General features: G+C 40.1%; 3 protein-coding genes across 3 annotated transcripts; 1 reads left to right on the plus strand and 2 right to left on the minus strand.

Annotated features, from left to right (window-relative positions):
• Window positions 1–264: 264 nt before the first annotated feature.
• Window positions 265–2,765, plus strand: pcnp (PEST proteolytic signal containing nuclear protein). The gene is made up of 5 exons (XM_058089380.2): window positions 265–374; window positions 779–1,005; window positions 1,141–1,215; window positions 1,612–1,667; window positions 1,828–2,765. Exons 1-5 carry the CDS (start codon window positions 329–331, stop codon window positions 1,937–1,939), a joined length of 516 nt encoding a protein of 171 aa, XP_057945363.2. The 5' UTR covers window positions 265–328; the 3' UTR covers window positions 1,940–2,765.
• LOC131139617 (interleukin-18 receptor accessory protein-like) lies at window positions 1,646–12,115 on the minus strand. The gene is made up of 11 exons (XM_078795687.1): window positions 12,028–12,115; window positions 7,911–8,064; window positions 7,674–7,842; window positions 7,515–7,586; window positions 7,051–7,180; window positions 6,806–6,960; window positions 5,650–5,787; window positions 3,669–3,767; window positions 3,451–3,594; window positions 3,267–3,382; window positions 1,646–2,997 (listed from the first exon to the last, which is right to left on the minus strand). Exons 2-11 carry the CDS (start codon window positions 8,058–8,060, stop codon window positions 2,773–2,775), a joined length of 1,398 nt encoding a protein of 465 aa, XP_078651813.1. The 5' UTR covers window positions 8,061–8,064; window positions 12,028–12,115; the 3' UTR covers window positions 1,646–2,772.
• On the minus strand, window positions 9,493–17,590 carry LOC131139618 (interleukin-18 receptor 1-like). Its single transcript, XM_058089378.2, has 11 exons — window positions 17,454–17,590; window positions 14,478–14,733; window positions 14,126–14,312; window positions 13,880–14,030; window positions 13,608–13,673; window positions 13,417–13,540; window positions 13,195–13,340; window positions 11,341–11,484; window positions 10,817–10,969; window positions 9,707–10,741; window positions 9,493–9,638 (listed from the first exon to the last, which is right to left on the minus strand). The coding sequence occupies exons 1-10, from the start codon at window positions 17,500–17,502 to the stop codon at window positions 10,398–10,400; spliced, it is 1,620 nt and encodes a 539-aa protein (XP_057945361.2). The 5' UTR covers window positions 17,503–17,590; the 3' UTR covers window positions 9,493–9,638; window positions 9,707–10,397.
• Between the last annotated feature and the right edge of the window lie 6,310 nt (window positions 17,591–23,900).

The following is a 23,900-nucleotide window of genomic DNA, read 5'->3' on the forward strand; positions in this document are numbered from 1 at the left end:
GCGAAGGGACCTTGTGGCATTTCACAACAAAAATACGGCGAATAGAGTACTTAAATTGTCAGATGATAAATTAATTAAAATCCCAATTGGAAGAGGCGAACCAAATGCACGAATCTCAAAAGCAGTGGGTCAAGAGGTGGCCTGGCAGAAATGGTAAAATTCAGGAAGAACCGAAAGCACACGCAGGCAATACACTCCGGTACTGAAGGTGGCGGTATGCGCTTAAACGTTGGTTGCACGCCGCCATGAAGAAGAAGTAGTAGTAGAAGAAGAAGTAGAAGAAGAAGAAGAAGAAGAAGAAAAAGGAGCCTCATTTACTGAACTAAAAATGGCGAATCTCCACCGTAAAAGGAGAGATTACACCGACGACGGAGGTGATATCTGTGCTATTTTAATGAAAAACATTTTTTCCATTTCAAATGTGTTTGCATTTTTTACACATGTCGTTTAAGTTGAAAGACCTGTCAATAAAAACAGTCTTAAAATGTTATCAGGCTAGCATGTTACGTGATATTGTTGAACGAATGCTAATGCGAATATATACTATTGTTGTTTGGCATTGTATTTTTAAAACCAGCTAATTGTGACGGTACTGATACATTTGGCGGACGCTGTTTAAGATAATTCTTAGTTCAAATTATGAAGAATTAGTAGCTTCGCCGCGATTGTGCACCAATGTGGCTAGAAACATAGCCACGCAGGTAAAGGTGTCATTTAGCCACTTGTCTTTTGTAATAAAACAGTGGTTCACCTTGGTGAGTTGTCTTGCCTCAAGCAGGGCCGCAGGAGGAGGGAGGCAGAGTGAAAACTAAGCCTGTCTCTTGTAGCACGGTGGCTGGAGGAGCAACCTCTCTCAAACGCACGTCCCAGCACCTTGCATCCGATGACGAGGATGAAGCCCCAGGAGACCCACCAGCACCACGCAAAGCCACCAAAATAGGCTTCGGCTTGAGCAGTCAGAGTGTAAAAAAGTCCAATCCCATATCAATCAAACTTGGAGCAAGTGTGAGTAAATCTTGTATTGAGTTTGGTGTTAGGCATGCATACTGTATGTTGCCAAATGTATATTTTAATAGTACTTTAAAACAATGAGTGATTTCATTTTGTTGCGTTCTTGTTCTGTTTTCTAACTTGCATTAGAAACCCAAAGAGCCTGTTCCAACACTTCCTGCTAAAAAGCCTGGGATGCCATCTGTTTTCAATGAGGATGATGATGTAAGTATACACTAAAATGCACACTTTTATTCCGTTATCATGGTTGCAAAATTACATTAAAATATTTGTAAATTTGCTTCAATATCAGTATTTTTGTCAAGGAAAAGGTCATGTTCACCCATGAAATGGCCTGAATTATTATATTTAGGAAAAAAAACATAAAGCTGTGTAATTCCAACTGTGAAGTGGCAAAGGACAGCTGTACACTGTAAATTTAGAAAATAAGGACCCATCATTTTCAGACTTTTTTTCTTCAGGGAAACAATATGCAGGTCAATACAGTATGTTTGGACTGTTTGTTAGCCTAGTACAGATTATTTGTTCATATATATTTGCTGTAGCCTGAAAGATCACATATCTAAATGAGAAAACAAATGGGATGTTCTCGCCTTGCAGAGTGAACCCGAGGAGATGCCACCAGAGGCAAAGATGAGAATGAAGAACATTGGCAGGTATATTGACAAACACACAATTTTACTGCACAGTAAAAGTGTACTTGATCACAACGTTTCATTCAAAGTACTATTTTGGTGGACAGGTTGTGATGAAAATCCACATGAGACTCCACAACAAAACGATTTAACATGCGTGTTTTGTCTGACATCTTTTCAGGGAGACGCCAACATCGGCAGGACCGAATTCCTTTAACAAGGGCAAGCAGGGCTTCTCGGATCATCAAAAACTTTGGGAAAAGAAGCTGAAGGCCCAAGCAGACAAACTGTGAAGAACATACCACAGTTAAAGTCTAACTAAGATAGCTATAATGGTTTGAAATGCAACGTGTAACATTTGCTGCACATCATATCCAATGGCCGATAAGAATGAATGAAGGCTCCTTTTGGTCCTGCTTCTTCATACCTGAAGCTGGTTAGGTATACTTCCAAGCTAGCTTTTTTCATGTTTGTGTATAAATGTACATAGCAGTGTGATTGTTTTTTTGTTTTATTCATTTGTTTGCTGTTCTAGCATGAGTGCGGATTTTTAGCTTCTCGTCACCTCTGTAGTTTTCACCAGCTATGCCAGCCCGTGTTTCTCTGTTGTGCTTAGGTGTTTAGTCACAATTTCTCGAATTACACGTGCTTTCTCATCTGCTTTCTCCTTTAAAAATGAAAGTGTGTTTAAAGAGCCAGATGATACACCTTACCTTGTCAAACCTTTGAAATATGAGTAGCAAAATGGAGGAATATTGTCATATTAAGCCTATTGAAAGATCATTACAACACATTTTGAGTAGTTTGGGTGATTGAAATAAAAATATTGGAGTCTTGATGTATTCATATCACCCGAGTTGGAAAGTTTACACTTGGAATGTATGTTAATGCTTGCTGTTTGTGTTGTGCTGGCTTGTGGTGACGTCAAAAATGTAACCAAGAAGACAAATGTTACATTTAATCTGTCACACGTCTCTTTGTCATTTATGTTCCTCCTAAATGAATAATGTCATACGTATAAGTTACGTTTATTGGTTATATGTTAATCTCAGTTAAAAAATGATGTGACTAAACACTATGGAGCACATGTTTTAACGTACAACCCAATAAACATTTTGGCAGATATTTATGTGTTATGGGTAACTCTGTATTTGGGTAAGGCCTTCCTTAGTGACCTCCAGAAGTTGCTAGTAGCTCTTCCAGCTTTTCCCGAGGTCCAGTTCAGGCTGGGTAGCACCTTCAAGGCCCTTTGGACCACAGGGGGCAAAGGTGAATACGGCTGAGTGAAGGATGTGGATGTTTTACTTGTCCATATTAGCAGAATTTTAAGGGAAGAGTTTTGCAACAAAACCTTGGAAGACAAAAGAAGGTAATTAGGGATTTTTGATCAATAGTACATTTATATTTGACAGTGTTGCCAACGCTTCAGTAAGAAAAGCAGCTATTGGCTGTGTCTAACCAATGGGTCTGCAACCCACAGACATATAATCCATCCATTTTCTACAGCGATTAGCTTCACTTGGGGTCATGCTGGAGCCTATTCCAGGTGGGTTTGGGTGAGAGGTGGGGTACACCTGGCACTAGTTGCCAGCTAACCACAGTACATATTATATGCCATACCTGAATTCCTGATTCCAGAACAAACACAGCATCACTGTCCGACAAATAGTCATTAGACACAACACAGATGAGGATTTGACTTCTTCGCAATGCATGAATCACATCATTTGTGAAGGCTGCAAGGCAAAAATAAACATGAATCAGAAATCTCATACACACACATACACAAAATTGAGAATCTGACCTCCTCCAGGGAGAATGTCCCTCTCCAGCAGACAGAGGCGATACCCCCACAGGTCCTCTAAGACTTTGTAAATCAGTACTTCAGGTGGCCTCTGGTCACCAATTTCGCCCCCAGAACTGAACAGTTCAAGTGTTGATAGGTAATCTGTAAAATGGATATAAGGTTTCTATATGTTGTTTTTTTCTTCTAAGCAGTCACGTGAGAACATGTCCTCCTACCTTGTAAACGTGGTCCTGATAGAGAAGAAAGGGTCCCATCAGCCTCCACACATCGACTTGTCCACACATAAGACAAAAACACATCAAAGTCTTTTTCCTCTGATTGGTCATGTTGGACAGAAAAGACAAAATTTCAACATTTTTCACAATTTTCGATTCTCATTCACATAATAATCCCTGATGCTTAGTTACATTTACAGTAGTGGATCCCATAATTTGTATTAAAGTACATCTCATTAAAGGCCAATACTAAGACAGATGGCTTTCACACTCATTAGACATCTTCTAAATTATTTTTTTTACACACTCAGAAACAATTGCAGATATACAGTAAATTGTACTGACTAAATATGCAGTTACCCAACAGCATGTTTTATCAACGCTTCTTCCTGCTGCAAAGTTTTGACTGAATTGACTTGTGAGACCACACTCTCTGCTGGATTCATCGCTGCAGCAGGACTCTTTTGCCTTTGCGGATAGCGTCACCAAACCACTTTCCATTTATGATTCTATTTTTTTAAATGCAGAGAAAAAAAAATCCACGAATGCCGAACTTTGAATTGTTAGGGAGCTACTGTATTGTCAAAGTAGTTGGCAACACAAGTCAACACAAGTTGACAACAAGTCAAGTACAGTCTTGCCAACTACAGTCAACTGAGGCTGCATGAGTGCTGCGGTTCATTGAGAGAAACATGAATTCCAACGTGTAATATGACATTCTGAAGCAGAGCACGAGTCCCTTCCTCAGGCTGGATGGCAGTTTGCCTACAAGATATTGAGCCCAAACAAAGTGCCTTGTTGGGGACGATGGAAAGGCCAAGTGTGTAGTGGTGTCTCGGTCATGAATGAATGAGTTCTTCTAGGAACTAGTTCTTTTTTGTGAACGCAATGAACAAGCTCACCGCCCCTAAAATACCCATTCAGTCCGTTCAGTTGCAAACAGTTTTTTTTATTCACTGGAGAGTCATTCCACCATTCCTTTTGCGGGACGGGACTATCTGCGTGCTTGCCTGTCTTATCCTATCGTCGTGTCTCGCTCTGTGGGTGGGTGGGGTTAACTGACTGAAAGGCAGAGACCGAGAGATTGACCGACACTGTCGGTGACTCGTTCATTCCGTTCACAAAAAAGAACTAGTTCTTTTGACCCTTTCCTGCATGACCGACACACCACTAGTCATCATGTGTTGTTGAGCTGTTGAGTCGAACGTGAACACGAGTGAACGGACTGACTCGACACGGCTGACCGGGTCTATGCCCAGGGGGAGATCACAGGCTAACGACCAATTGACTGAAATGAACAAAATTAACGGATCTTTTTACTGAATGAACCGGAACGATCCGGTTCACTGAAATGAACGGTTTTGCCCACCACTACAAGTGTGTCTCTGTAACTGAACTCCCTCAAGCACTTCCAGGTCATCTATAAGCGGAAATGCCCGAGGGACATAACAGACGGCTTCCACGAGCATAGCAAGCAAACTAGTTAGCTTGTGAACTTAAGAAAGTATTTCAAACAGATTTGGGAAGAAGGACAAAGTAAGAAGCCAAAACGCACCACTTCCGCATGGAATGAGAGGAGAACTTTTTTTGGCACTCCATCGACAGCCAGGCTCCATGCAGTTTGAAAGCTAATGAATCTAACGTCATGCCTCATCAATGTAACATGAATAAAGCCTAATTGCCCAATATAACTTGTCTTTCTATATGTTTGACTAGTCAGACAGTATTTCCACTCTATGAAGCGCCTGTGTGCGGGCTGAGACGCTGGCCCCCCACACGCCGTGTCTCCACAGCCTGCACCTGATGCTCCAACGTGACAACTAACAGAGATCAACTTTCCTGTTGTGGTAGAACATTGTGCTACAAAAAACCACATCCTGTTCTGATCTGCATACACTGAAGGCAAACTGTTGGACATCTATTGAAACGTCCAGTATGTTGTGTTGTTGGTGCATGCGTCTGTATGTTTTTGCATCCGCACCGTCATCAGCTTTCCCATGTTTGAAGCGTGACATGTAGATTAGTCGCAGTTCCAACCATTTCACATGCAAAACAATAACCAGCCCGGCTACCAACAGCAAGGCTGCAACAGGGTAGCCAACCAGTGATGGCCATTTCACTGCAAGTAAAACACACAGGTTGGATTACTGTACAATTTTGTGTTTTTAGCAATTCTAAGCAGTCACTGACTCAAGCTCAATGTGATTTAAAGTGGACCTATTGTACTCGTTTTCTGAGCAACTGACTCTACCCACGGTACACCCACTCCCCCGTGATTGGTCACACTCCCTAGTGTTCCTGAGGACTTCCGGATTAAGTAGATCTGTGTTTACAGAGTGCAGGCAATCTGCAGCCCATATAAGGAAGTCCGGATGGCACTGACGTCAGTAGAACTTGGTGTTATAAAAAACTCAGTACAACCGAGTGTGCAAAGCCATTCTTTCATTACTCCAAATGTGTAAACCTCATTATCTGATGCTTTGGCATCGTTTAACACAAGAATACAATATTTATAGGTCTGAAAAGTGGAAAAAGTATAATAGGTCCCCTTTAATTACAAGTAATGCACACTGAAAATCTATGTATAATATCTCCATCTGACATAAAATACAGCAAATTACTCTATTAAACACTTGGGTACTTCTAAAACTGAGTTGATACCATGTTTTTTTGGTGGGGGGGGGGGACACAAGCTGTGAGTGATAACTGTGACAAATGACAAAAAAATGGAAATCTCCCGTTCATCTTGGTTAACTGGTTCTAGACCTGATAGTGATAAGCAAATTTCCGTGAAATACAATTCCTTAAATTAATTCCTTAAATTCCTTAATTAGTATTTAATTCCTTAAATACCAAAAGAGTCAACTGTCAATTACAGTAACATTACTGACACCTAGTGAACGGTGTAGAATATTACACAACATCCCACCTTTTGAATGTGTATTTTGAATGCCTTGTGTTTGTATTTTAGGCTGTACTGAACAACATAATCCTTTTTTTAAGCGATAATGATGATATTATTGATAAGGTATGATTTGCCAGAGAAATGAAACGCCTGTCATTCCAACACATTTTATTTTAAGGACCAAGTAACTTGAGAGAAATACTATAACAGAGTTGAAGTCGAGTGGAAATACCTTGAATTGTTCTCTTGAGCTTAACGGTAACACTGCAGTTTCCAACAGAGTTTGTGGCTATGCAGGTGTACGTGTGGTTGAAATGTAGTGCAGTCACCTGCTGTATGGTAGCCGTCTCCGTCACCATAAACTCTTTAAATGTCACTTTCCGCTGTCTGTTTCAGAGGGAAAACATCAAAGTTTTTACATCCCGTCAATAATCAAGCATTATGATAAGAGACTACAAGAGTGTGACAGTGACTCACGGTTGGCGCTCACTGTGCAGCAGCGTCTTATTGTCCATATTTCCTCTATAATTCATGTACCATTGTATCTGTGCTGAAAAGTTGACCTCAAAAGGAAAATGTACCTGACATGTCAGAGTGTGAGGCTCCCCTGGAACAAGCAACGACATAATCATTAGTATCGCTTTACACATCATGTTGTAGTGACAACTTTTATTACCTTTGTAATGCTTTCATTCATTCAGTACTACAATCTTAAAGGTCCCCTATTATGCATTGCAGTTGACATTTTGATGATGGGTCACTCCAAATTGTCCATAGATATGAATGTGAGTGTGAATGGTTGTTTGTCTATATTTGCTCTGTGATTGGCTAGCGACCAGTTCAGGGTATACCCCACCTTCTGCCCGAAGACAGCTGGGATAGGCTCCAGCATGCCCGCAATAACGGGTAGAAAATGAATGTTATAATGTGGACTTGCTTACCCAGCTCCACCTCCTCTGTTGTGTTGCCATTCGGAAATGTAATCCTTGGAGAGTCATTTGTGCTCTCATATGCTTATAGGACAAAATCTATTATTTATTATAATAAAAAATGCTGATTTAAGCATAGAGGATGTTTAAGTACAAACAGAGGGCACTTACGTATAGCTGTTACATGAATAGCCCTCCGGAATGTCCATTGCAGTCCTTGTTCTATGAAGTGTTGATCACAGAAATATAGACCCGTGTCATAATGGCTAACGGTGCAGAGGTGCAACAAGCCGTTCTTTTCACAGGAGGTTCGATGCTGCTCCGACACTCTTTTGTTACGCTGAAAGAAAACACAGATGTTACTAAGATGTTACCCAGTGAAAACGACCATGCCTGTTTATATCTGACCTTGTACCAAGTGAAATTGGTGCTATTTGTACAGTCGAGACCTGGACAGGGGATTTTTCCGCCTGCACCAACACGCAGCATGACACCGCCCTCGTCGGCCTTGTAACAGGGCAGGTGTCTTTCTCGTAACACCTGAAGATGCAGGAACATTTGGCTGCCAGTAGACAGCAGAGACGTTACCTCACAAACACTTTGAGAAAAGCTAATGTGGACGAAACCAGAGATGTACACTTTGATATTCTTGATCTTTTGTTAACAATCCTGTGAACAGTACCTTCTTCTGCAAAGAAAAACCAAAAATAATGAATCAGAAAAATAACAAAATACCAGTGTTTTCTTTCATTCGTTTAAGTACAGCAGTTAAGTGCTTTAAGATAATGCTACTAAATAAGTAATGCTGACTTGAATTCTGTGTAGGTCAAAGAGAAAAACACAAGTGGTGTCTGTGAGTGTATGGGGGAGGGGGGGGGTGACAAATGATCCTCGATTTGGTTACACCAAAAGTAACAGGGACCTTTTGTCAAACATTGCATGTGTTGACGCACTAATAAAAATGAAAAAGCAAGTACAAGTGTGCCTAAAAGTCTCACACAAAAGGAAACCGCAGCAGGAAGGAGGCAGAGAGAGCGTCACGTTGTTCTTTGCATCATATTAGCAAATAAGTACATTTAAATGATTACTTTGTGCATTATATGTTTCATCTTGAAGATATCAAGTGAAAATCTGTTACTGTGAGTGGAAGATTCACTCAAACATGAGGCTTTATAGTTGGTTGTATGTATTTTTGTATTTTGGACACTATTAACCCTTAGATGCACGAGTGACTGGACCCTACACACTTCCCTAAGTGGGGCAAAAATGACCCATAATAGAATCAATGCCTTTTTATGTCAATTTTGCCATTTTGGTTACGAATAATAAGAATTAAAGGTATAATAATAACAATTAAATTGGATTCCGTAGAAAATACATGCGGGTCATTTTTGACCCACTTATGGAAGGTTGTGGTAATAACACAAAAATAAAATTTCTTAAAAGGTAAGTTAAAAATGTGAATGGCATGATATTAAAAACATGTTTTTTTAGAAATACCTGAAATATGAAATGATGAAAATTTTTCATTACGAAGATATTTCAAGAAAACAACCTGACCTGGTCATTTTTGACCCACTTATGGAAGTTTGGGGTAGTAACACAAAAACTAAAATTTCTTAAAATGTATAAAAGATAAGTTAAAAATGTGAATGGCATGATATTAAAAACATGTTTTTTTTTAGGAATACCTGGAATATGAAATGATGAAAAATTTTAATTACAAAGATATTTCAAGAAAACAACCCACTTATGCATCTAAAGGTTAAGAAGGGGGTAGCGGTTCACTATGAGACAATTCCAGTCAGATAATGGATACTTCATACACAACAAGTAGGGTCAAAACTAGCAAACTGCTATCAGTGCCGAGCTAGCTTTTGCTATCACACAAAATGTAATATAACAATCATCCCGCTCTAATCACAAAGACCTGGAAGCATTACCTGGTAAGCAAAGTGTAATTTCCAGAATGTTTGGTTCTAATGAAAAACTCCCTTCCACAATAAAAACCTTCATTTTGTCTTTCTTGGTCTTCTGTCATCTTGGACCATTTTACCGTTTTATTTGTACACGGCATAATAAACCTTTCACCCTCCACAACTCTATAGTGTTGCTTTGCTGGATACACTCGAGGACCTGGAGATAGTCACAAAGAAAAGCCTTTTAAGCATCCATTCAAGCACTTTTGGCTTCAAAGCAAATACCTTTTTTTGTATGTTGGTAGTTTTTCACACAGCATCCCTCCAAAAAAATAGGAATTATAAAAAAGAACAGAAAATATCCAGTTTGCATCCTGAAGATTTGAATGATAACACATGGATTGTTGCAGCTTCGATTATGATTTAAATTTAAGTAAGTAAGTAGTAGGCAGGACCTCATAGTTTCCTGTGTTGTTGCATCTGCAATGACTTCATGGAAATTCAGTGCTCTAGCACACGAGAAGAACATCTATCACCGCCCGACTCAAGGAAAATGCACATACATAACATTCAATAATAGCATTTACTTGTTCATATTTACAATTGTGCAATCTTTTTTACACACTGAACTAACCCAATATAATATCATTCAATTCCATGCAGCCCAGATGGGCTTAAGATTAGAACATTTACTGTATGGGCTGCAAAGGAATAGTATTCTATGACTTTCAAGCACCCTAGTGAGGATAAGTGGGACAGAAAATGGATGGATGTATTTTACCCTATGAACTACCAAGATGTATGAATGGTGCTCTATGAATAAACTTAAAAGAGTGTTGGAATGCTTGTGGTTTGCTATGGTTTATGCAGTTATTTAACAGTAAAAGTTCTACATTTACACAAACTCTACCAGTGTCGGTAAAAAGCAGAATTTTTGCACCAGATCTCATTATAGTGTGCCTAAAGTTTGGACAAGTTAAAATGGTAGAGTGTCTAATGGAAAAGTACGTCTGGTGTATGCTGCTGGCAGGTGATAGCGGAGGTTTTTCCAGAAGGAGGAAGAAGGTGACATGGAGCTGGAGCCCTCCCAGGTGACGCTGTGTCCAGTCTTATCAAGAAGCTGTAAGGCCTCTTCTACTGAACCCGATTGAGCCTCTTCTGTGGTCTCGGGTTTAATGAAAACCAAGCTTGTTTTCCGTTCCACGAGGGCCGCATAGACGACACTCAACAAGCCTGACTCCAAAAATGCATCCACAAGGGAAGGCATCAGAACCACAGACCGACTCTCTTCTATGCAATCTAACACAGCCTCGGCCACAGCTGCAACAACATGAAGGAAAATAATTCAATACCTTCTGTTGTGTGTTAATTTTGCTAAGTGTAAATAGCATTTACCTTGTCCTGGCAGCACATCACGATCATAGAGGCAGAGTTTATAATGAAACTTTTCTTCCAAAACATTCTCTAGCCATTTTCTATCACACATATTCAGTCCTGTCACTGTGTCGCTCTTGTAACACATCAAAAAGACATCATAGGTCTTTCCATCTGAAAAGATCAAGAATTATTGTTACATTATATTGTTACACTGTAGTTGGGATAGCAGTGACAATAGGGAAGTAGTGAGACTCAAGTGTGGTTATTTAATTTGAGGTATTTTAAAGAATATTTTTTATTTTCAATCTCACTGAAACAATACCATAATAATACCATGTTTTTTTATATCCATGTTAGCTTGTGATGACTGGTGTGGTGACTGTATAGTTGGAGTGGTTCCTTCTAGGTTCTAATAATGGTAAAAAAAAACATATTTAGAAAGTCATAAACTGGTTTTCTACGCTCTAACTATGAAAATATTCTGTTTATGAAATTGAATCCTGCTTCATGTTTCTAATAATGACATAATAGCCGACTCTTACCTGAGATTCTCATATGGCAGCCGAGAGTGTCTCGCAGGAAAAGTGTGATATGGATTTTGAACTTGACGTAAACAATAAAAGTTATAGACATCACTGCCACGATGACCACAGGACAGAGGACCAGAGAAAAATGGGAAGGTCGATCTGAAAAGAAGGAAAATAAAAATATGATGAGATTTTAAATAGAATCAATGCCTTTTTATGTCAATTTTGTCATTTTGGTTAGGAATAATAAGAATTAAAGATATAATAATAAGAATTAAATTGGATTCCGTAGAAAATACATGCAGGTCATTTTTGACCCACTTGTGGAAGGTTGTGGTAGTAACACAAAAATAACATTTCTTAAAATTTATAAAAGGTAAGTTAAAAATGTGAATGGCATGATATTAAAAACATGTTTTTTTAGGAATACCTGGAATATGAAATGATTAAAAATTTTCATTACGAAGATATTTCAAGAAAACAACCTGACTGGGTCATTTTTGACCCACTTATGCATCTAAAGGTTAAGAAGGGGGTAGCGGTTCACTATGAGACGATTCCAGTCAGATAATGGATACTTCATACACAACAAGTAGGGTCAAAACTAGCAAACTGCTATCAGTGCTGAGCTAGCTTTTGCTATCACACAAAATGTAATATAACAATCATCCCGCTCTAATCACAAAGACCTGGAAGCATTACCTGGTAAGCAAAGTGTAATTTCCAGAATGTTTGGTTCTAATGAAGAACTCCCTTCCACAATAAAAACCTTCATTTTGTCTTTCTTGGTCTTCTGTCATCTTGGACCATTTTACCGTTTTATTTGTACACGGCATAATAAACCTTTCACCCTCCACAACTCTATAGTGTTGCTTTGCTTTAATTATTAAAATATTAAAAAATATGAAGAGATTTTAAAGATCATGTATTATTAAAAGTATACAGTATACAATATCCCAGCTTTATGTAGAAAAATACAAACTATGAAATTATTTATTCATTATTTGATTCACCCTATCACTGTATGAAAATATTGTTATCGTAAGTTGTGCATCACGTGTCGTATCATGACTTCTAGTGCACTGAAAGACACAAACGCTGAAAACATGGCTGATTGTGTGTGCAAGAACTCGCAGACGATGCCCTTCATGTGGAAGAATATGATCGACATGAACAGACCTTTTCTGACACACCTCGTAGTATTCTACACTTGTGGCTAGGTGTCAGTAATATTACTCTAATGTTTGGTGAGACACACAAGCGGACTTGATCATCAGAAAAACAGCCTTTTATTGAATTATCTCACAACAGGCACAATAATAATGACATAATAATCATCATTATAATTGCACAGGCTACTGTTACATTGTAATCCACTCTGAGCTAAAACTCAACTCTAAACCAACAACGTCATTAAATGTAACATGAGTGTAAAGGGGTGTTATTTCAAACAGTACCCAGAGGGCCCCAATAATGTTAAAAAACGTATTTAGAACTCTGCTGGAGTGTTTTTTTTTTTTACTTTATTTCAGTCAGATAGAATTGACAAAGCTCTGCAGGTGAAGTGAACGAATCCGCAATGTGGAGAGTGACGCATAAATCACACGACACAATGAATCGATAAGGAGATTATTCTCTGAACGATTTTAGTAATTATTGATTTTTATCAAGCCCCAACCGAAATCACCAACATACAAGGGACAAAGTGGGTGTAAGTCACCTTTGATGCACTACAAATGTCAAAAACTATCCCTTTAACATCTCGGTGTGACCGAGAAATCAATAATAAAATGAATCCTCAAAAATACAACTTAGATAATAATTGTACACACTGTGTGAAGGTACACACTTGGATCCAACAATCCTTACCTTTTTGCGCCAAGGATATGGTGACGTAGCTGGAGTGCTGAGAGAGGGATTCCATTTTACAGGTGTAATGTTTTAATAGAGCATCCTCTGTCACCTTTTTGAACACTAGCAATACAATGTTTTTCTCTCCTTCTGTCGTAGTTTCCCTGGGAGGTTAGATAACAGCAATCTTAGAAGGCTGGCCTCATATATAAAAGACTATTTGTCCATCCTTTGTCCTACCTTGTAGAATTGTAGAATACTGGGAAAGAGTTGTTCATTTCCACAAATGTATCACCGCTCAACCAAAACAATTCACTGGGGACTGAATTCATAAGGGCTTCACATTTGATCACCGCCGGTAATCCTAAAGATCCAGTCTGATGTTGTAAAAGCGCACAAATTGGAGTTGATGTAACAGGAGTGATGCTCACCTACATCCACGTAAATCGTTTCATTTGCCCGCGGGGATGTGATCACTGCATGTTTGTCCATATTTGCTGTGCAAAGAGAACACTTAGATTGGTTCAAGGCTGAAGAGTGCGTTCACACTTTGCCATGTTTGGTACTCTGAATTGAACTATGTAAACCTTTGTTGATGCTAAACACAGCCTTTGGTTCACAGACATGATGATACCAGTGTGAATGCTAAAAGAACAAGTATCTTTTGAAAGTGTGAACGCAGCCTACATCATTTTGGTCTTACTTTCATGAGGTTGGACATCCAAGACCAACGTAAAGCTCATGTTGTAGATTTGGCTGTCATACAGGTAAGACCTGATGCAGGTATAGACACCCTGGTCTTTTGTTTCCACACTTGAGAAGTAGCTGTTAACTTCATGCAATGACTCTCCGATCTATGGGATGTTATGAGGTTTCATCGTTAATGAGAGCAATGAGACATTGAGATTATGAAAAGGAAAGCTCTCATAAATGTGCCATGTTTACATACCTTGCGCCATGTAATGTCGTAGCTGGTCATGTTGGGAGTATTTGGGTCAGGGACATTGTCATCAGGGCAGGTCAATGAGCAGGACTCTTGGGTGTAACATATCATGAGGTACTGTGTTCTGTCCTCCATCTCGCTGCTCAGTGTGGTGTACACAGTCACTCTGAACCAGAACCGTCTGCTTGTATTCCTATCATGTATAAAGAAGATCATATTAAGAACTTAAACAGGCTCGAACAACTACAGTACTCTTACTGTCTGATGTACTTCTATTCCCTGTGATATCTCTTTCAAGGGGAATGTTCTAAACAGCAAAAATCAATAATTTCTAATAATGTACGTACATATACATTACCTTTGTGAGCATGAGTAGTTCCCTTGATGGCTTACAGAAGCAGTGAGAATAAAAAGACTCCTGTCATGATGCATGAGGCCAGCCTGCTTCTGCTGAGCAGGTGACATGTTGCTCAAATCCATCACCTGGCTGTTCTCGCTAATCCATATCACTTCAGCACCCGTATCACGATGTCCTGCAAGTTGAGGACACTGTAGCACCACCATGTCACCTGCCTTGACATAGATCTCCTGCAAGGACCTCGCCTCACACTCGCCTGTGGATTATAAATGAATTCAAGTGTATTAACTTACTTAGTTAAGACAAAAACATTTTTTAAAAAGTGTGATGTTTTCCAATACTACATATGCATCTCCAACTACAAACACGGTTCTCGACCAGAACAGCACTTCCTCATTGTCATGGAGAGCACACAACGATGGCGTTTGGCGAAACTCATCACCAACACGTAGCAAACCATGCACACGGGAGGCGACTGCGATTGTGACCAGCTACACCAGAGAGCTGAACACCCGTGAGTTGAACATTTTTCAACTTTCTGGGATCGCATCGCAAGACGTGTCACATGACACCCACAAGCACAAACATGCGATAATCACCCTATCGTGCAGGTTCCATTGAAAATGAATGGAGTCTGTGTGTGTATTGAGTGGATGGGGTATGCATGTGTTTGAGTTTATTTTATGTATTTATTGTTTTAAATACTTAGATAAATAATGATTAGTTTTATTATAATTATATATATATATATATATATATATATATGTGTGTGGGTGCGTATGTGGGTATATGGCCATATAGATATACGGGGGGGGGGGGGGGGGGGGGGCTCTGCGGGGGTCTGGCGTAGGGCGTTCCATCTCTACCGCCCGGTCCTCCATGGGGCAGTGTGCCCGGGCCTCTTCTGTCCTGGCCTGGGCGGTCCTATGTCGGTGGTCAGGCCTGGGGTTGCCTGGGGCGGGCCTGGTTCTGCTTCCTGGGGGTGTGTGGGGGGCGGGAGACGGTGCCTCCGGCCGTGGACGGGCTCCCTTCCGGCCGGCGGGGGCGCCCCTGTGCCCACGGGTGTGTGGCCTTCGATGCCCTTCTGCCCTAGTGGGGTATGGTCTCCCGCTGGTCTCGGGGGTGCGGCTCTCCTCCGGCCTGCTGGCGCCCTGTTGCCGGTTGGGATTGCTCCTCCATGGCCTCTTGCTGGTCTCTTCGGGGAGTTGCTTTGGGGGTGGGTCTTGGGGAGTCGGCCCTGGCTTTGCCCGCACCCACGGGGCCGGAGGATCTCTGGCGGTGGGGGCTTGACCTGGCTGCGCGGGGCGGGGTTTGCTGGGTGGTAGAAGGCAGTCTCTCTCCTTTTGTCATTCTCAGTGACAATTACACATTCACACACTCGCATTCACATACACAACACACCTCCATATGGGCACTCACAGCACATGGGTGCTTCTCTATACAATCTACTATCTTATCCCTGATGTTTATATAGTATTTGTATGCTATTATTACAGTAATAATGATGTCAAGCAGTGAGATTTTAATTACTGTAACCGTATGGTTCCAATTGTGTTTACTATCATGGGTCATGTCTTCACCGTTACTATTGCTACTGGTAAGTTGGACTGTTTCATTTCACTGATATCATCTCCAGTGTGACCCTTAGCCATCATTGACATTTAACTGTTCTGTTTGTCACTGTTGTTGTTTTGGGAATTCTTGTTGCTGCTGTTTTTGTCTCTCCCTCTACTGCCCCCCCCCGACCCCACCTTTCTCTTCTCTCCTCTTCTTTTCTGTTCTTCTTCTTGCTCCGGTCCAGTCGCTCCAAATGGCATAACAAAAACATCAAATAACGGCAAATAAAATTTCATGGTACAGGGAAGTTGTAGCCAACACCTTTCCTGACACAGAGCAAATCTGTCTAGCATGTAAGGGCATTTAGATCAACAATACTATCTGCCCCAATGGCTGGACGGGACAAAAAAATAAATAAATAAATAAAATAAAAAAAATAAATAAAATTAATGGAGTCCAGGCATGTCATCTCCCATGTGTGGCGCCCATCGCGTGATGCATTCATGGACACACCGAACATCACGACAATGGCTTTATGATGCATATATATGCGTTCTAAATAAACAGAAAAACAATAAGTGGATATTCGTATCACTCACTTTACAGCTCATAAAGCGGAAGTACAATTTGCTGCATTTAAGTATGCTTGGAAAATCCCAGAAAATAAACTCAAAACATGTGAATTCAACTTGAGTTACGTTGGGTCTTTGAATGTAACCCCTCTTTGCTCATAATAACACGGTATAATTCAAATGCAAATGGTGATTAATCATGATTAATACATTAGAAAACTGATTAATCTAATTATTGACATTTTATAAAAAAAAAACAAAAAAAACTGTATTATGAAAGCAGGAAGTGAACTAATGTAACAGTTACTGATTGTAAAAGTACCAGATGGAGGGGTAGGATTTAATAAGCTTTGCTTCTTCCTACTCCTTTTGGACATGTGGAACTGTGAACTGATTATGTGATACACTCAATTGTAATCTGATGCATGTTCAAATGAAATAAAACCATTACCATAACCATTACCATTTTAATTATTTGACAGTCCTAAAAAAATCAAAGTGGCTTTTTGTTGGCATTTAGTGGCCTTGTAGTTGCATAACTATCAGTCCAGACAAGGCATTATTTTTAACCACATCCTCATTTGTTGGCACCTATCTTGTGATTGAAGGGAAAAAAACTTGGTAAAAGTCAGCACTTTAGCAATATGCATTAGAATTAATAAGAAAACATAATAATTCTCACCAACTAAAAGCGAGCTGCACTATTACATTATTAACAACACGGTAGACTTAACATCACTTCCAGCTCATAATGAATTATCCCCTCCAGCGTGTGGATACTGAGTGAAATTGTAATGTAGTTTTAAATCACATTATATACGTGTAGAAATCTGTTTCATTCACCGACCTTTTAGAGATGAAAGTAGGAAAAGCAGGCGCAACAGAAGAACCTTCATGACGATAGCAGCAGCAGCACACTCGCTTTTCGGAACATTTGTTTCGATGTGGAACGGAAAGTTAACACTGGGGTGTCAACAACAGACACCTCTGGGGTTTCTAATAAATGAAACCTAGTCAGGACACAAAACAAATCACTGATGACTAAATGAATGCAAAACAATAAATTGCCCATATGTGATGTGAGCATTTATTACGAAAATGAATACAATGAAGGACACATCATCTAGCATACATATTCACGTGGATTGGTCTGGTAACCATGACAACAGTCTACGTGCTTTTAGTGATAAGGTTGTCTTTTTTTATGTTACATTACAACAATTCAATGTGGTCTGAAATACGAGGGAAGCCACGTTAAACTATTCGGACGCTAGAGGGCAACATAAACATTAGAATCATTATGTTTTTACACAACCTGCTGAGAACTGTATGTATAAAAAACACAGGGTCGAAGAGGTATTCTTTAACATTATGTTGATTATTGTGGTAGTAATTTGTAGTGGTGCACTGCATCATACTGAGAGGCATTTTCTTTTATTTAAATACATTCATTCATTCATTCATTTTGCCCTGTGATTGGCTGGCCACCAGTCCAGGGTGTACCCCGCCTCTCGCCCGAAGACAGCTGGGATAGGCTCCAGCTCCCCCCCGCGACCCTCGTGAGGAAAAGCGGCAGAAAATGAATGAATTCATTCATTTTATAGACAAACAACCATTCACACTCACATTCATACCTATGGACAATTTGGAGTTGCCAATTAACCTAGCATGTTTTTGGAATGTGGGAGGAAACCGGAGTACCTGGAGAACGTGGCAAATTCCACACAGAGATGGCCGAGGGTGGAATTGAACCCCGGTCTCCTAGTTGTGAGGTCTGCGCGCTAACCACTCGCGCGCTGTGCAGTCATGCAGTCTGTTTGTCTCAGTATAGGTGGAGGCGGGGCCATGTAGTATACATACAGAGTGCAGAAGAGTGTCACATAGTACAAATTATATTACTAGATTGCAATATATTATCATATATTTGGCATATTTTTTCATTATACTTTTCTTTAAAGTAATGTTAAAATCTAATCTTGTTTTTTGACGAATAAAGAGAACAGTCTAGAGAATTAGAGATCCATGCACCAACAGAAACTTTGGCCTGTCCAGTCTCTACTTCCGGATTGGATTCAGGATCCAACACATACGGCTGTATGTTCAAAGTGGATTTTTCCGGACAACTGGAAGTCTTTCTATGCACTCGGGAGTTGGCGGAATTGCTGTTTATTATCGACTCCTATACCATTTATCAACTCCTATAAAGTTAGAGGCACAAACTGGAACTCGGCAGTGTGACCAACCACAGCAGACTGGGCGTGACTGGAGGCTGGCATCAAAACAGACCATTTTTGCAGGAATCACAAAATCCAAATAAATTGAGCTGAATAGGTGCAGATTCTGGAAGAACAAGAAAGCTTTCTGTGTTGGTTATTGTGTGTAGCTTTTTGTCCACAACTTAAAAACTTGATACTTACTTGAGACTTGCAAAACACCGAAATGCCCCTACCTCTGCTGAAGGACATTATCAAGGGATCAAGACAGAACACAGCAATCTGTAATTTTCTGCTTTGGCAAACATTCTTTGGATATGATGTCAGAGCTACTATTTAAACCAGACAGTTTTTTATTATTATGCATGCTTGGGTTGTTTTACATCACTTTTAAACTTTACTGGTTTCTGTCATGTGCTTTCATTGTGTGTTCCATGGAAGTCATTGGGTTGCCTTGATGTGATATACAGTACCGTATAATATGTTATACAAATAGCATACATATAGACTGTGTTTACCTTCTGCTTTTCATTAATATACTATAGTACTGCATAGGGGACAAAACCACAGTGTCTTTTATTAGGACTTTAAGGGATCATTGTCCCATTGCTGACCCTAAAATACAGTAGTGGAATATGATAGTGCCCCCACAGTACATAGAGATGTACATTGGTTTGGGTCGGGTGTAAAACAAGAGGGCCTCAGTGGGGCCTCCCAGCAGCTGTGAGAGGATGGAGGCAGGAAAACAGAAATCACTGGAAGACACAAATCACTGGAAGTTGAAACCATTAAAGTCAGTACATGTTAAACACTAAATGGAAGACAGACAATAAAAACAAGAGGAGATATGGTTTCATTTAGTGTGTGGTTTACATTAAATAAATTGTTAATGCGGTGTTGTTGCAGCATCATGACAACATTCTCTTGGCTGTGGACCTTGTGTTACTGTATGTGTGTGTGTGTGTGTGTGTGTCTTTGGCCCCACTTTGGTCATTTCCTAAACACACTGATGGCACAGAAACAAACAAATATTTTAGGAATGAGAAATATCCTCCAGTTGAGGATCCACCCAGATGCAAGCCTACTAAAACACACGCACACTCAATCCTTCAGTTATTGCCGATGGAAATCTATTGTATAAAAATGATAAAGTCACTCTAAAATCTGCACTCTGGTCTAATGTCTGGATACAAATAAAAGAAAGAAGAAGTTTAAACACGGCTACAAGCTAAATGATTAAATTTTTTTATTATTACAAAAAAATAACAAAAATTACACCTTTGTCCATATATTTTTCACAGCATTCTAGTGCGCGAAAACAAGTTTATATGAGCTAGCTAGCAATCGGCGTCATGGGAAATACCTATTTTGATGCAAAAAAAACTGTGTACCATTTACATAACTGACTTGTATATTAACCAAGCTACAGCAATATTATTATTGTAACAGCTAGCATGAAAAATTATATTTATCTGGCAGAACAACATGACGCATCGCTAAGCGCTAGTTTTGGCGTCATTGACAGACGTAAGAGTGGATAACTAGTTCTCAAATTCCCTAAAAAGAATTAAGATGCTCATTTGCCATTTGCATTTTTTGACCTGAGGACTGTAGCACAAGTTTTGTGCTGGAAGACACAGCCATCCCAAAGAGATTGGACATAGTAAGTGTTGTAGCCACTGTTGTTTTTGAAGGAACTAGCATAAATATGTGTATGAATGCGCTTTGGAAAGAAGCTGTAAAATTGTTAGATTTTTTTTAGAGGGCTTCATAGTCGAAATGTGTGTATCCCAATGACAGCATTGTAAGCTAGCTCCAATTAACTCTATTTCTCATGTTATAATGCACAGAAAAGGGAAAGAAATATGTGTTCATGTTTTACATAAAGATTGTTAATGATGGGCAAAATTCCAAAAAAGGGTTTGTAACATTTGTTCACTTTTGGCACACAAAGCAAACCTGTAAGAGCTGTTGATAAATGAAGCCCTATGTCTTTTATCCGCTCAATCAAGACCAGTCATTTTCCGTGCATCTGAAGCAAAACTGCTGTTTTGCTGTGATGAAAACACTAAAAAGTGCAAGGCAAAAGTCCAGAAATCGCCACCACGCCTTCTCCCTTGGCCCAACATGTCTGAACGTTAGCGTGTGTGTGCGCAGCCTTTTTCACCTCACACATACTTCCTGTGTTGGCCGCTCGCTAGCAAGCTAGTGTTACCTCCCTAAACTAGACTTAGGGAAATACACAGATATAGTTTTACTGCTCACTGACAAAATTTCTTCTACGCAACTACAACCATGGAGCCATTCAAGCATGGTCTGCTAATTGACAGGAAATAGCCATATTAAGATAATATATATATATATAAGAAAAATATACATTGAAATATACATCCATTTTGTTCCTTCACTCATTCTTTTGTTTATCGACTTCACTTGCACCTAAAATGGGTGCTAAAGGCTTCGGTTCACACCGCTAGGCCTGTTAGCATTAGCGAATATACACATGTATATACACAGACTTTCTTTTCTCACATAAACAACTAACATACAGCACAGAGGCATCAAAAGTCACTCTACATGACTATACTACACATCGTGGTGTACTTAAAAACACTTCTTTTTCACTAACCTGAAACACATGAAAGAGCGGGAACAGTTGGTCTTCTCTCCAACACAGCAGTTTATTTATTTCTTCTTCACCGCTTTGTGTGGCCTTCCCAACAACCAAGCCACAACGCCCCCCTGTGGCGCCACTGTGCAACAGCACCGAGCAGCGAAAGTGCCCTACTTTCAACCACAAATTATAGGAAGATTAAATGAAAACCCCTTTGATTTTTTTTGTGGAGTTTTTTTCACACCTTTACACTAGCCTTGTTGACTTGGACCAGTGTTTTTCAGGAGCCCTTCTTGTTTCCTCAAAACTTTGACTGACTAGACATGAGTATGGCTTTGTCCACCAATTGTACCCTTCCACCTGAGAGGCTTTCCCTGCTTGAGCGACATGTCCGCTAACTAGAGTAGGATAGTTTTGTAACTTTCAATGTGGTGGCCACCAGATAATGTAAGTTGTAGCCAACCTGCTAGTCCGGTTAGCATTAGCCCTAAGCGGTTTGTTAACAACAGTGAGCCTGTTCAGACGCATAACAGATTTATTCCTTTCGTTAGCTCGACTGCAACACGGTCTACTAGCTCAGACACGCTAGCCAAAGGTGACTCCATCACATTGTAAAAGGAAGGAGACATTCTTGTCTCTCCCCTGATGCCGCCTTCATGTATGGGGGTTAGCATACACACCCATTCTTCTGGCAAGGTTTGTTGCACCTATGCTAGATAACCTACTGAATGAGAGGTCAGCCATGTTTGAAGGGACTTCCTGGTGCCCCCTCGCCCTCTTTTATCAAAGAGTGACTTCCTTTGACACAGTTCGTAACCCTCAGATTACAGATAGCCTCCCCCTGGGCCCACTCTACAAAAGGCTATAATTAATTTACATAATAAAATAATAGGCCTGCCATGTGCCACGCCTACGCCGCGCCAATGGGGTGTGGCCAGCACACTTTTCAAATTTCATGAGCAGCGCAGCCTGGCACAGCGCGGCGCACCCTTGCCTCCATCCCTCCTACCGGCGCAAGTGGCAAAGATGGAGGAGAGTAGGTGTGAGAGGGTTCAACACAGCCGAGTGTATTCTTAACCAATCAAACAAACGACTCTCACTGCTTTTAAATCAAACAAACGACTCTTGCTTTTAAATGACTGCGCATCATTCAGCGTTGTCCCCCCACCATCCCCAATTTACCATTACGCAGGAATAGTGCTACTTTCTGTTTCTGGTCTTCCAAAGTTGAGTTTCAAAAGCCAGTCTTTTAACGGGACCGAAAACCAGAGCCTTTTCTATTCGGGCAATGCCCTACCAGCTAATATTAATGTTGAAGTCCCAACTTAAGACTTATTTTTACACTTTAGCATTTAGTTAATAGCAATCCTGGCTTGTTTGACTGCCGCTCTGCTCAGATTAAGGGATTGTTGCCAGCTTGTAAAGCCCTTTGAGACTTTTTTGTGATTAAGAGGCTGCAGTATATAAATAAACTTGACTTGACTTGACAAAAGTACACACACACACCCAAAAAGCACCTCATGTCACAAACATTTTCCTGGCAAAATGTATTTCTACTCAAGGCTCCACCTATCCTCTTCCTCTTCCTGATCATAAGCTACATCCTAATGTTTCCACATCTGCTATTTTAACACAACATATATAAACATGCAACAGTGGATTTTTTTGGATGTATCATAAAAGTAATTAATGACATATAGAGCCAATCTGTAAAATCAAGAGGTGAGTCTGTTTGCATAAACATTCTTTTATTCTTTTGCAAGACTTTTTGTTACTGCTACTTGGCAATCATTTTTTGTTTTATGGTCATCATCACATACTCCTTGTCTTCACTCATAGCTGTCTGTGGTGAGGTCACAAAACAAGCCAGAGAATAAGCTTAGAGTTAATCTTTTGGATGTTTACTGAGCTGATGTCTCACAAGATATGCTGTCCTGCATCATGCTGTTTTTCAAGTTCTGTGTAACTTTGGATTCACTTTTTTCTGGAATATGTTGGTAGAATAGGGACAACCTGTATATGATTTCTGTTAAACTCTTGTATCTCTCATGCTGAAGTGATTATCACTATATTGTCCAAAAGTACTGTCAGAATTAGACGACTCGTACTACATTCCGAAAAGAAATTATTCTATAGTCGAAATAAATGTTCTTATACTCAACAAACACCTAAATGTTCTATCTATCTCAAATATTGTTGACAAATCTGTCTACATCTGTGTTAGACATTCATGAGTCATAATCTATCCACCTGACAGGTGTGGCATATGAACATGCTGATGGGACAGCAGGATTATTACACAGGTGTGCTTATAGGTTGGCTACAATAAAAGGACACTCTAAAATCAATTTCCATCCGTTTTCTGTACCGCTCCTTATGAGGGTCGAGGGCGTGATGGAGCCTATCCCAGCTGTCTTGGGGCAATAGGCGGGGTACACCCTGGACGCCAGCCAATCACAGGGCACAT

This window comes from Doryrhamphus excisus, linkage group LG13 (assembly GCF_037039965.1).
Source record: "Doryrhamphus excisus strain RoL-2023G ecotype Guam linkage group LG13, RoL_Dexc_Guam_v1.1, whole genome shotgun sequence".
NCBI classification, from domain to species: Eukaryota; Metazoa; Chordata; class Actinopteri; order Syngnathiformes; family Syngnathidae; genus Doryrhamphus; species Doryrhamphus excisus.

Coding starts and splice junctions, on each gene's coding strand:
- LOC131139618 (XM_058089378.2), bottom strand. CDS start 17,502: ATGAAGGTTCTTCTGTTGCGCCTGCTTTTCCTACTTTCATCTCTAAAA. Junction 14,734..17,453: donor CCTACTTTCATCTCTAAAAG/GTCGGTGAATGA, acceptor TATAATCCACAG/GCGAGTGTGAGGCGAGGTCC. Junction 14,313..14,477: donor AACTACTCATGCTCACAAAG/GTAATGTATATG, acceptor TATACATGATAG/GAATACAAGCAGACGGTTCT.
- pcnp (XM_058089380.2), top strand. CDS start 329: ATGGCGAATCTCCACCGTAAAAGGAGAGATTACACCGACGACGGAG. Junction 1,216..1,611: donor TTTTCAATGAGGATGATGAT/GTAAGTATACAC, acceptor CTCGCCTTGCAG/AGTGAACCCGAGGAGATGCC. Junction 1,668..1,827: donor AGAATGAAGAACATTGGCAG/GTATATTGACAA, acceptor ACATCTTTTCAG/GGAGACGCCAACATCGGCAG.
- LOC131139617 (XM_078795687.1), bottom strand. CDS start 8,060: ATGTTCCTGCATCTTCAGGTGTTACGAGAAAGACACCTGCCCTGTTAC. Junction 7,843..7,910: donor CCAATTTCACTTGGTACAAG/GTCAGATATAAA, acceptor GTTTTCTTTCAG/CGTAACAAAAGAGTGTCGGA. Junction 5,788..6,805: donor GCTCAAGAGAACAATTCAAG/GTATTTCCACTC, acceptor TTTTACTTGCAG/TGAAATGGCCATCACTGGTT.